The 11,382-nt window shown below is 42.4% G+C and overlaps 1 protein-coding gene across 3 annotated transcripts; it reads left to right on the top strand.

Annotated features, from left to right (window-relative positions):
• The first annotated feature begins 1,018 nt into the window (after positions 1-1,018).
• LOC147439221 (zinc finger (Ran-binding) family protein) lies at positions 1,019-11,156 on the top strand. 3 transcript variants are annotated; one of them, XM_086485089.1, is made up of 7 exons: positions 1,019-1,296; positions 2,783-2,940; positions 3,027-3,150; positions 3,353-3,441; positions 3,535-3,695; positions 10,537-10,617; positions 10,707-11,156. In XM_086485089.1, the coding sequence occupies exons 1-7, from the start codon at positions 1,119-1,121 to the stop codon at positions 10,756-10,758; spliced, it is 843 nt and encodes a 280-aa protein (XP_086341215.1). In that variant the 5' UTR covers positions 1,019-1,118; the 3' UTR covers positions 10,759-11,156. The 3 variants fall into 3 exon arrangements, with proteins under 3 accessions (XP_086341215.1, XP_086341214.1, XP_086341216.1); XM_086485088.1 differs by having other exon boundaries at positions 1,022-1,296; positions 2,639-2,940; XM_086485090.1 differs by having other exon boundaries at positions 1,159-1,296; positions 2,667-2,940.
• The last annotated feature ends 226 nt before the right edge of the window (positions 11,157-11,382 follow it).

Here is an 11,382-nt window from a genome sequence, read left to right as displayed (position 1 = left end):
TATTTTCTCGAATCTACACAAACCGCATGGGCATGGGCCATTGATCCCCTCCAACTCATGCCCGTGTGAGATAGTGAGGACATGTCGCATAAAGCCTCTCTCTCTCTCTCTCTCTCTCACACACACACACACACACACACCTTCGATTACTGTGAGCGGTCGGATGCAAGACAGTTTCAAATTGTAGCTCTCTCTCTCTCTCTCACACACACACACACACACACCTGCAACCCCATATCAAATACTTGCTCTCTCTCTCTCTCTCTCTCTCTCTCTCACGCACGCATGCATGCACACACACACACACACACACACACACACACACACACACACACTTTCCAACTTCAATAGTTGCAACTCAAGTGTTGTTTCTCTTTGTCTCGCACACAATCGCTCATCATCATTGAGTCGAAGTCCTTAGAAGCGAGCAGGTTTTTGTCTCTCTCTCTCTCTCTCTCACACACACACACACACACATGCAAAGGGCACCAATAGCCAACCGTGCTATCGAGTCTCTCTCTCACTCGCATAGCCTTACCAACTCCCATGCAATGCTATTCGATTTCCTCCGAGAATCCTCCCCAATGCAAGTCATTGGGATTGAGGCCTTCCTTTTTTGTTTTCCAAGATTCCAAGTCAAGTTGAAGTGAAAGGAAGGCTCCAATAAGTGGCAAGAGTGCATTGAAGAGGTTTTTCTTTTCCTAAAAAAGTGAAGTGAAGTGATGATTTTTTTATATACTCTAACCAAAGTCTCCCAATGAGAGACACCTGGATACTTTCTTCTTGCTCAAAATTTTTAAGCTGCATCATATCATATAAGTATAGAAGTCTCCAATGAGAGACACCTGGATACTTTCTTCTTGCTCAAAATTTTTAAGCTGCATCATATCATATAAGTATAGAAGTCTCCATCGTGCACCAAAAGCTATGAAAGTCTCCCTAACTCAGCACAACACGAAAGGTTTCTTTTAGAAAGGCAAAAAGAATTGTGTGTATGATAAACGAGTGAAATGTCCGGACAATGTTGAGAGTTTGAAAGACGCAGACAAGCCGAGGGCAAAGACTTCAGTGACGTCTACATTCTTGCTTCAGTAAAAAAATAGTTCGTTGAAGCAGACATGGCTTCGTCTGCACCAGGGAGCAGAGAGGGCGACTGGCGGTGTGACGGGTGCGGCAACAAGAACTACGCTTTTAGGTCGTTTTGCAACCGCTGTAAGCAGCCGAGACTCCTCGTCGACTCCAGAACCCCTTCCGACTCCAAGTGGCTGCCCCGCATTGGCGATTGGATTTGCGCTGGTTCTTCCCTTTCCCCTCTTTTCTCTTGTTTGAGTTCGTCCACTGAGGAGATGGTTATGTTAGTACTTGTATATATGTGAGAGAGAGAGAGAGAGAGAGAGAGAGAGAGAGAGAATGCATTATCGTCCAGGGAGGTCAAATATGACCTATGGGACCAGAAACAAAATTGTACAATGAGTCTGCAAATTGGGGGTGTATACATCTCAGTTAAGGACTAAGGGTCCAACAAAAAGGACAAAAAGAATAACCTTAGAAGGGGCAGGTGAGAGGGAAGCCGGTTCTGGAGTTCGAAACGAGAGAGAGAGAGAGAGAGAGAGAGAGAGAGAGAGAGAGAGCTTTATTAATAGAGACCGAGCTCAAATCAGCGTACATGTGCGTCAGCAAAAAGGACAAAAGTGCTGAAATTAAGTCTGCTACACAGCCAAATAGACTGACATGAGGTGTGTTTACATGTATGAGAAGCTAGGGTGATGGAGCTTTAACTCTAGTGGATGTGGAACTATACGCATAGGAGAGACAACCATGATATGCAAAGGGCTAGTTAGCTCCATTTTGTACCAAACGAGAGAGAGAGAGAGAGAGAGAGAGAGAGAGAGAGAGAGAGAGAGAGAGAGAGATTTCTTTGTTTGCCGATATGTCCACCGTAATGAAGATGGTCTATCCCTTGGAATAATTAAAATGAGGCAACTGTTTTCTCGTGCGCATATTTGTTTCTGAGACAGAGAGATTGAGAGGGTGTTCTTTGTGAGGAAAGAATGTGCTAAGTATTGACAAACTCCATGCATCATAATGAAGATTGATGCAACATTTCATGGCCAAAATGAAGTGCAACACTCTTTCTTGTGCGCAAATCGCGCACAAGACCTTGTCGACTGCCTCCTGTCTCAAACAATATCAGGTTTGATGGTTTCCTCATGTTGAGCTCTCCCCCTGTTTTGTACAGCATTTGGTGATCAGATAAGTTCTGATTATAGTGATGTGTCAACAAATAGGCAGAAAACTCATCTTACTTAGTCATGTCATGGCCCTAGTATTTCTACCTCCTTTCAAAAGGTGCTAGTTTTTTCATTTTAGACATGTAGATCATTGTACTTCTTTCTCCTGAAATGTTCTATTCAATTGTAAAATCTCAGAATGTTTTCAATTAGATTTTACTTGGTTATGTTCAAGCAATCATGTTGAAGTTTCAGTCTTTTTGTTTGCTATGTATTGCTACTATTCCTGGGTTGTGTGTGTGATGTGTGTGTGGGTTTGGGTGTGGATATGGTTATTGGCACTCGGGTGTGTGGCGTACGGGTGCGTGGATTTGCGTTCTCGGGTGCGTTTTGATGGAATCAAAAAGGCTGCAGCAACAACAATTATGCTTCCAGAGACAAATGTAACAAATGTGGCACATTAAAAGAGGTTTCAGCATTGCCAGCAATGGCATTACCTGGGGCAGCTATGGCAGCACCAGCATTTACTCCACATGCGCTGACACATACAGGAGGGTTAGGGGTAGGGATGCATGCAGGACTTTTACATCACTTACAACCTACTTGGTCACTCAGCGGCACTTCTTTAGCAAATAGTTTGGCAAACAGTTGGCGACCAGGGGATTGGCTATGCAATTGTGGCTTTCACAACTATTCTTCCCGCTCGACGGTACCAGTTATCATTGTTTTGTCTTCTCATACACCAGCTGATATTTTTTTATCTTAGTTGAAGAGTGTGATGTCTTGTCATAACAGTGCAAAAAGTGCTCAGCTCCAATGCCAATGACCAGTTCAGTCTCCACCCCACCAGCTTTGCCCCCTGGAGTCTCCTTTCCTGCAAGTGCAATTCCTTTACTGCAGGCTTCTGCTTTACCTCAAGGTAACTTTTAAGTTCTGACATTTCATGTCCTTTGAGAAAGAGGAGTCGCAACTAGAAAGGTATGCATGTAGGAAGGCGTTCATGCACTATGGCTGCAACATTTTTTTGCTATCAGGAGTTACAATTTTACCTATCTGGGCTGATAAGCTGGGTGGGATTCTTAAAGAAGCATGGTTGTGATCTCTGTGTTATTATGTTCTAGGTACAGGTCTGAAAAGACCAGCACCGGATGAGTTGGGGAATGATTTCAAACGTCTACATACAGTTGGAGAATATCTACCACAATTTCCGGTGAGGTCAAATAAATAATTGAGATGCATTGATCTGACATGATACGAATTGCTAAGTTATAATGTTCACATAAGAGCCTTCTCGACTTCACAGAGTCAGCCTTCAAGTTTGAGTGCTTTGTCTGGCCTTCTTGGATCTTCACTGGGGCTTCCCGATGTTGCTAGCCTGAACACATTGCCTCCTCCTAGTTGGCAATCGCAGACTCCAGTTCATGCGCCAGGTTTATCGCTTGTGCCTGCAATTGTTGGCAAAGGGTGAGTTTTTAGTCCGTTTTCTTTAATGAAACATAAATTAGGTAAAGGAAAGATTGTAAACTGGATTCATGTTTATTGTCCAATACATTTAGCAGCAAACAAGCAGTAGCTTCTTCCTTTTTATTTATTGCAGCACTGTGCTCAATTGTACACAGATTATCTAATTAATATTCATGGCACATCTGCTTTCTTTTGCTTTCAATTTAGAGTGCTATTGATTGTGCACCTTTCCCCATTTTCTTTATGGTGCATCTTGTTTCTTACCAACAAACCGCAGAGTTATAGATTCAACTAGGAATATGTGCATGTCCTTCAGGTGTATGACTCCCAACGTGGTACTATCACCATGCTGCGTGCCATTGTTCATAGGTGCGGTTGCTCCCGCAAGAGCTAATGATGCTACCATTTGATTTAGCACTCAATGGATGAGTGGAAGACTAGCCCCATGCATGTGTGCCACTCTTACCAAGGATACCAACACCTATGCTTTCCTAGGCTACTAGATAGCTCTAAGTCGTAGTAGCATGTCCACATGGCACATTGAGCCATTGTTCATGTGACATTAACCAAACGATGTTGAGGATGGTCCGAAGAGAGTATTTGACACAAACTGCTGACGTGTCAAGCCACTGAAGAACGGAACCAACCTGCAAATCCCGGCCGAGGAGCCTAAACCCTAGAAGAAGTAGCAGAAGAAGGTTTACAAACTTGCAAAGTCTTGCCGAGTGGTTTGTTTCTAAAGAGGAGTTCCTGTCAACTTTGGGACTTCGTCTGATGGGGCCCAAGTGACCTAAAGTGATCAAATAAAGCGGGACCTCTATACACACACACACAAAGCGATGACGTGGCAATTGTGGGGACGCCCGCATTTGCGTTGGCTTGTTGACGTGGCAACCTGCACGGAATTTCACGTTTCACGTTGATTGTGTTGACGTGGCAGCTCGTACGGATTTCCATGATTTACGTAGGCAGTTTTCAGCTCCAGCTTTTAAGGCTAGATGCTTTTGAGTTTGATTCTTCTCATGTAACTGCTTTTCATAGGCCAAGGGCCTTTAAATATGTGCAGAGGACTCAGTCTCTTGCACTCTTCCGGGTGAAGGTGCAGATTGCGAGTACCGACATTGTATTGAGTTCAAGCAATATAAAGAAATATTGAAAGGGACGCCAAGGTTTGGGGCCAGTGCTCTCTCGGGGTGGAACTCTGCCACTCCCCGTCTTGTGTTGTGCTCTCTCTCTCTCTCTCTCTCTCTCTCTCTTTCTTTCCGTTCAATTGTTATTTGAAGTGTTTAAAGTTGTTTAGTCTGTTCTTTTCTGTTGGCACGTGGTGCTTGTCCTAGTATTAAAATTCTGTAACTACTTAATTGAACTAGTTATTTAGGGTTTTATTGATTAAGTAAGACAGACAAGTTCAAAGCCTTAAACATGCACCATGGCTCTCACTTTGTAATCATCTTTGCCAAATTATCAATACAATCTCATGCTTAGTCGTCATCTCACTCTCTCATTTTTTAATTTGCATTATCGACTTACAATGTTCGAGTTTGTCTCATTTGCTACTGCACACCACAACCAAACTAAAAACAAAAATTGAAGTGTAAAGAGTAAGAAATATACCTAGATGGATCCAAGATAAGCCCAGATTCACCCTTAAAAGGAAAGTGCAAGGTATAGACCCATGGTAGTCACCCACAAGACAATATAACCATCAGTTCCATCATGCATAGTGTTGACTAAATACCGCGACATCCCCACTAACTTCGTTATTGCCCAATAGCAGGTGTAGAACTAGGTACTAACATATGCTCCCAAGCACAACACACATCACACATGCACACACATGAGCATACATAAACACAAAGTTCAGCGGACTGAGTTTTTGTCATGACTCCAAAAATCAAGGACAGACTCAGCCATAATGAAGCCTAGCACTAAAAGAAGCATCAAATCGGAAAAATTAGCACAAAAATGAGGTCATCAAATCGGAAAAATTAGCACAAAAATGAGGTAGTTAATAAGACATACGTACCACAAAAGATAGAAAGAATTAGCACAATATCAACTGGTCGTAATTCAAAAAAAAACTTCACAAGGTGAAGTTTGCATGTCTGCTATACGACTAAAAAATAAATCTTGTTTGCTAGACTTGCATGCCAAGTCAGACCCACTATAGTAGTTAGGATCTGAGCAAGCATAACCTTGTGTGCATGAAGCATTGGATGAGTCACAGCGAGTTGGCAAAGCAGTTTTGTTTAAGAGGGAGCGAACTACTAGCATTCACGTGTGGCCTCACTTTATTTGATATTGTGGATCATGTGATGTGAGCATGTGCATCCATTGCCTTTAATGGGGATTTAACAAGGTGACTCAACAATTTTCTTATTAGATGTAGCGGATAATAAATGCTATACAAAGATTTCATGTTACATTCATTGAAACTCTCTTCCTTGTGTATGGAACCTTCAGTTGTGATTAAGAAAGGTTGTCCCCATCGGGTCAAACTGCCAAAAGTCGCTCCGTGGCAACCTTTGAGGGCGATGATCGACCATTTTTTTGAATTTCTTTGTCCTCACCCATCTATTTTTTCTTGAAAGTGGGGTTCCACAGTTTAGACTAGGTCTTTTCACTATTCATGATTGATACTAGTGTTCACTCTTTTTTGTAGTTTCAAAATGATTGTATGGAATCTTGTATGACATCCATTGTGCAATCTAAAGTTTCTGGAGTTCGTAGTTGTATGTATATAGCTTAGGGTCAATTGAAGCTTTGTATTTGCTGGTCAATGCTAATTATAGGGTGGAGCATCTTAAAGTCTACTTGGAAGGAGTTTGAGAATAACCAAAAGCGCTTTCTTACAAACTTTCTCCAAGTTAAAACACAAACACCATAATTGCTCCTACTACTTGAGTGGGGATCTCTGTCAATTGAGGTTGTAGCCATGGAGAGTACATGATAAAGATGTGTCCAAACCCATCATATCGACTTCCTATAATTGCATGGGAAGCAAGCAAAAGAGTTCAAAAGACGCATAAAAGCAAGATTTCGAGCACAGGGATGCATGCAATACATAAAGAAGTGGTTTGGGACATGGGATGCATTGCACTTGCTTCATGATGCCTCAATAGACTTCCAAGTGAATGAAGCTTTTCTACAACGCCAATGTATTACAACTTTGGTGGGTCATGCTTAATATATTACACCACCCATATTGCCTCCAACTACAAAACCACGTCCTTTGCCAAAAGAGGAAATCGTACTCACCCATAAAGCACCACTTACAAGTGAGTTCATTATCTTACTAATAAGTGACTTTAGCCACCCAATTAAATATTGGCATTGCCCGACCCAGCTTTCATTCCATATGTAAGTGACCCTAGGGGTCACTTCTCAAGCATAAGTTAGAACCCTTAGTACCAGCACCAACTACCTACAATATCCTTAAGCAGGCTTTAGCATTTTTGCTAGCAAAACCCTTATGAGATCCCTAGCGTTTTTGCATCACCCTTCAACCACGACCAACAAGCCATCAGCGTTCTCAGCCATTAGTAGCGAATCCCCATCGTCAACAGATTTCAGCCCTAGCAATTCCAGAAGTTGCAGATTTCAGTCATAGCACCAACGTTTTCAGATCTAGCTCTCACATCAGCCAACGTATTTCAGCTTTCAGTTATCGGCGACAGTAGATCAGCCTATGGCCAGCTTTAGCAGCAGAATCAGCCCAGCAGATTCAGATTTCCGCCCTAGCCTCATCATCCGATCGCAGTTCCAAGCCAGATCAGCCCCAACGTTTTCAGTTTCAGCCCTTGGCCTAGCAGATCCGTGCATCCACCGCAAGATCCCATCAAAATCTTATTATCTAGGACCATTGTATCAACGTTTGTGCAATCTAAGGCAAATACCTCTCTAGCGATGGAGAGGGGGCCCCTTGGAGGATCACATATGGTGTTAAGTCTCCTTTCTCTCACTCTTTTACTCACAAAACCTTCTCACAATATCTCTCTTTTCTCTCTAGTCTTTGCACATCTCTCTCATTTAGTAAGAGGAACCTTAAGTACGCACTGCGCACTCATCCTGAGGATTCATCATCACTTCTGCTGCATGTTACAACAAATCTGGTCGCAATGCAAATTTAATCGCAAGCAGACAGTGCACAACAAATAAGGTCGCAGCAAACATGGTCGCAGACAGAGATAGCATACACGAGGCTGGTGATGAGAGGCAGGGAGGCAGTAGCGGCAGGATATAGCAAGATAGGGTGAACAGACACAATCGCAGATGGCAGGATCGATTAGGGTTAGCGTTTGAAGGTTTCGTACAACGCATAGGTTTCACCTGCACCCTACTATGGATGCCTGTCGCTGTTTGGTGGCAGCCTTGCTATAGTTTTTCACAGGCATGCTGCACTTGCTAAGGCCCCATTTTTTGCCCTCGCCGTTGCTTGCTATCGCTTTCTCCTTGCTTGGCAATCCTCACTGCCTGCTTGCCCTCGGTTCCCACTCTGATCATATTTTTGCCTACAGCCACCCAGTGTTTTCAGCCTTGTTTGGGTGGCCTCTGCCCCACAATGCATGCTTTGGTGCGATTCCTCTCCACCACATACTCTTGCAACCTTGTTTGGCGCTTGAACCTCCGAGTATAAGGTTGCATCGATGGTCTCCTTTGTGCAGAGTAGAGGAAACGACTTGAAGGGACTCTTCAATCTTGTTTCCGGGTGAGTGAGTGTGGGTGAAGTCTATTTTTAGAGCATGTTTTCATTTTATTTCATTGCTTTGTTTATTTTCTTGTTTTTCTCCTTTGTGTTCCTTGTCTTCCTCGATTTCTTGTGTTTTCCGCATTGGGTTTATGGGATTTCTATTGTTGGCTTGCTGCTCTAATCTCTATTCGCTCTACCACGTTTCTACACCAGGTTTCCAAAAATTGTTAATCACTGTCATCTTCACGTTCCCTCTCTAGCTTTGGTCCTCATGAGCCACCTTTAAAAAGTGAACTAGTTTCTATCCTAGCTGATAACTCCTTGCCAGCTCCAGTGCATTGCTTTGTTGCTTATCTTGTGGCATCCTCTTGTAATCACTTGGTGATGTCGGTTGCCTCTTCTCCCTCATCTGTGTCATCGACTACTCTCTCCCTTTTGTTTATCTGTTGCCTTTAGCTATCAAATCATACTAGTTGGCTTGCAATGCCCAACGGTAGAGCTCATGCCATTGCAAATGCTCCTTGAGAAGGCAAATGTTCCTTGTCCTTCTCATCACTTGCAGCTTTTGGGAGTTCATATACAATAGTAGAGTCTGCTTTTGGTGGAAGTGTATCTTTCAAAGGCTCTTGTCATCCTCTCTCCAGTTGGCTTGCCAGGGTACGTTTTACTCTCTTTAAGAGACCTCTTTTACCCTAACTTTATGTTTTCTACAGTTTGCCATGTGGCTAGTTGTATCCAGTTTTTACAGATTCCAGATTGTCGCCCTTAGCCTGCTTTGTAAACAGTGATGTATCCTCACATTTTTCAAGTAGTAGAAATCAGCCTCTTTCTTTGCAAAAATAAGAGAAAGAGATAGATAAGTAGCTTTTATAATTATCGTTGGAGGTCAAATAAGACCTATGGAACCTAAGATACATGTGATGTACTATGTGTGGGACTGAGAAGTGATTCTTAATGCTCAAGGATTGTGGTGATCAAAATCACAATGGAGAGCCCACATTGTGGCTCAAAGAGGAAAGTATGTAGGTCTAAGTCATGGCTGAAAATGTGAGGGATACAAGTTTGGATGTGAACAAAAGTTGAGCACTCTAGTAGTGTGTGATACTGGGACTCTTGAACTTACAGTGAGTATAATGTCCATAGTTGATGGGACTCTTCTCAATTGCATCAAAGGGAGTGGGAGAGTTCCCATGCAGGTAAATACCTAGGCTCGGTACTAATGCAAGTGTATGGGAACACTTCTCATTGCCTACACCTAGTAGACACTGGCTGTGCTCATGTGCAATCAAATGGTATGAAATTTTTGTTACTAATTTAAGTGCCTGGACATATGCATGTCTTGCGTACAGGCTCACAAGGGTGCCATAACCTAGGCTGTCCTAAACCATAGGAGGAGTTAGTTTGTCCACATGTACATAGGGTCAAACGTGCACGTGACATCTGTTGCGTGCCATCTCTGCCTGCGACCAGTTTTGCAGCGACCACCGCCAGCAAAGCTCATATGTTAAGCAAGCCATCATGAGATTTCTCCTCGTTGCAATCTGCTTGTTTCTTGCTCATTACTCATTTGTGTTTTTAAAAGTCAAACTATAATTACTATATATCTTATATGTTTATTTTGATTGTCTTTTATATTGCCGTCAAGAATGTTTTTATGTGTCTACGTTCCATTTTTCTCGCTTTTGCACTTTGCCTATTGCTCGTTTTTGTTTTTGATGAATAAAAAATATGATTAATAATTTAATGTACACCGTTCGTGTTTATTTCCCTCATGTTTTGGTGTCCTTTTTAAAAGAATCTCACCTTATCTTCTTTTACTTTTATTGATAACAAGCTTTGGAGCTTGTAAGTGGAGCTCTCCATGTTACATTAGGGAGTCACCAGTAATTCATGATCATCTTGGTGACAATGTACTTGAGGAGACTTTCAAGTTGTGCTCTTTCTTATCTATTTCAGCTAACCTAGTATTAACAGTTTGCTGCATAAACACCGTCATTATACTGTGCCTGATTTTTTTGAAGTTTGACATAGAGTTCCATACTTTGGAGTAATCTTCTGGGTTTCTGAGTTTTCTAACCTATAACTGAGGGTAGGAAATTGCTTTGAACGAGTTTTATTTTGATAGTGATTTTCTTATGCTTCAATGTACAGGGCTAAGCAGTGGAGATCTGGAGATTGGATGTGTTCTGGATGCAGTAATCACAATTTCGCATCGCGTGCCACTTGCAATCGGTAATGACTTCTTTTTGACACGGTCTGCTCTTTTTTGAGCGCTGTTGAGTGAATTGAGTTCAATGCTTTCTTTCTTGTTTTCATTGAAGGTGTGGTGGGAAAAGGGAGTCTTCAACGTCCCAAGTCTTATCCGTTGCTTGAAGCGGCAAATGTTTCTTTGCTATATAGTGAGCTGAAGGACTTTGGGTAGTTTCTCTGACAACAGCTATAACAGGAGAAAAGGCAAATGTTTCTAGGGGTTTTGAGAGAAGGCGTTCTCTCTCTCTCTCTCTCTCTCTCTCTCTCTCTCTCTCTCTCTCACACACAACACACACCCACACCCACGAACATGCACACGCCCTCACACTACGCATGCATGTCTGATTGTGTGGGGCTTTTGCTGTTAATTTTAGCTTTCTGATGCTTCTCTGTGAACACACGACTTTTTAGTGCATTAATATTGATGTAGTCTCTGTGAGAGAAGGCACTTGTTTGTGACCTGGTTACATTGTTAAGCCTTGATTTACACACTGTGTAGGTGTCTCTGGTTCTGCCACTAAGATTTGTTGTACGTAGTAATTGAGAAGTAGGTGGATAGTTTGGCTTGACCTGCAAAGAATTGGTAGTATATGTATAGAACAATTAAGGCTTTGGTAAAGCATTGAACTCTTGGGAGCAATTGTGGATCGCTGGAAAAAGTTTGTTGATTAATGCCAAGGGGCAAGGTCATGATGGCATACCTTTTTTGGTTCCTATTTCCTGTTAGAAAGGCATTAGGAAGAGTTG

This window comes from Adiantum capillus-veneris, chromosome 16 (assembly GCF_014529385.1).
Source record: "Adiantum capillus-veneris isolate H3 chromosome 16, ASM1452938v2, whole genome shotgun sequence".
Lineage (NCBI taxonomy): Eukaryota > Viridiplantae > Streptophyta > Polypodiopsida > Polypodiales > Pteridaceae > Adiantum > Adiantum capillus-veneris.
This window is presented reverse-complemented; position numbering and strand designations above follow the sequence as displayed.

Coding starts and splice junctions, on each gene's coding strand:
- LOC147439221 (XM_086485088.1), top strand. CDS start 1,119: ATGGCTTCGTCTGCACCAGGGAGCAGAGAGGGCGACTGGCGGTGTGAC. Junction 1,297..2,638: donor TGGCGATTGGATTTGCGCTG/GTTCTTCCCTTT, acceptor GGAATCAAAAAG/GCTGCAGCAACAACAATTAT. Junction 10,618..10,706: donor TCGCGTGCCACTTGCAATCG/GTAATGACTTCT, acceptor TTTTCATTGAAG/GTGTGGTGGGAAAAGGGAGT.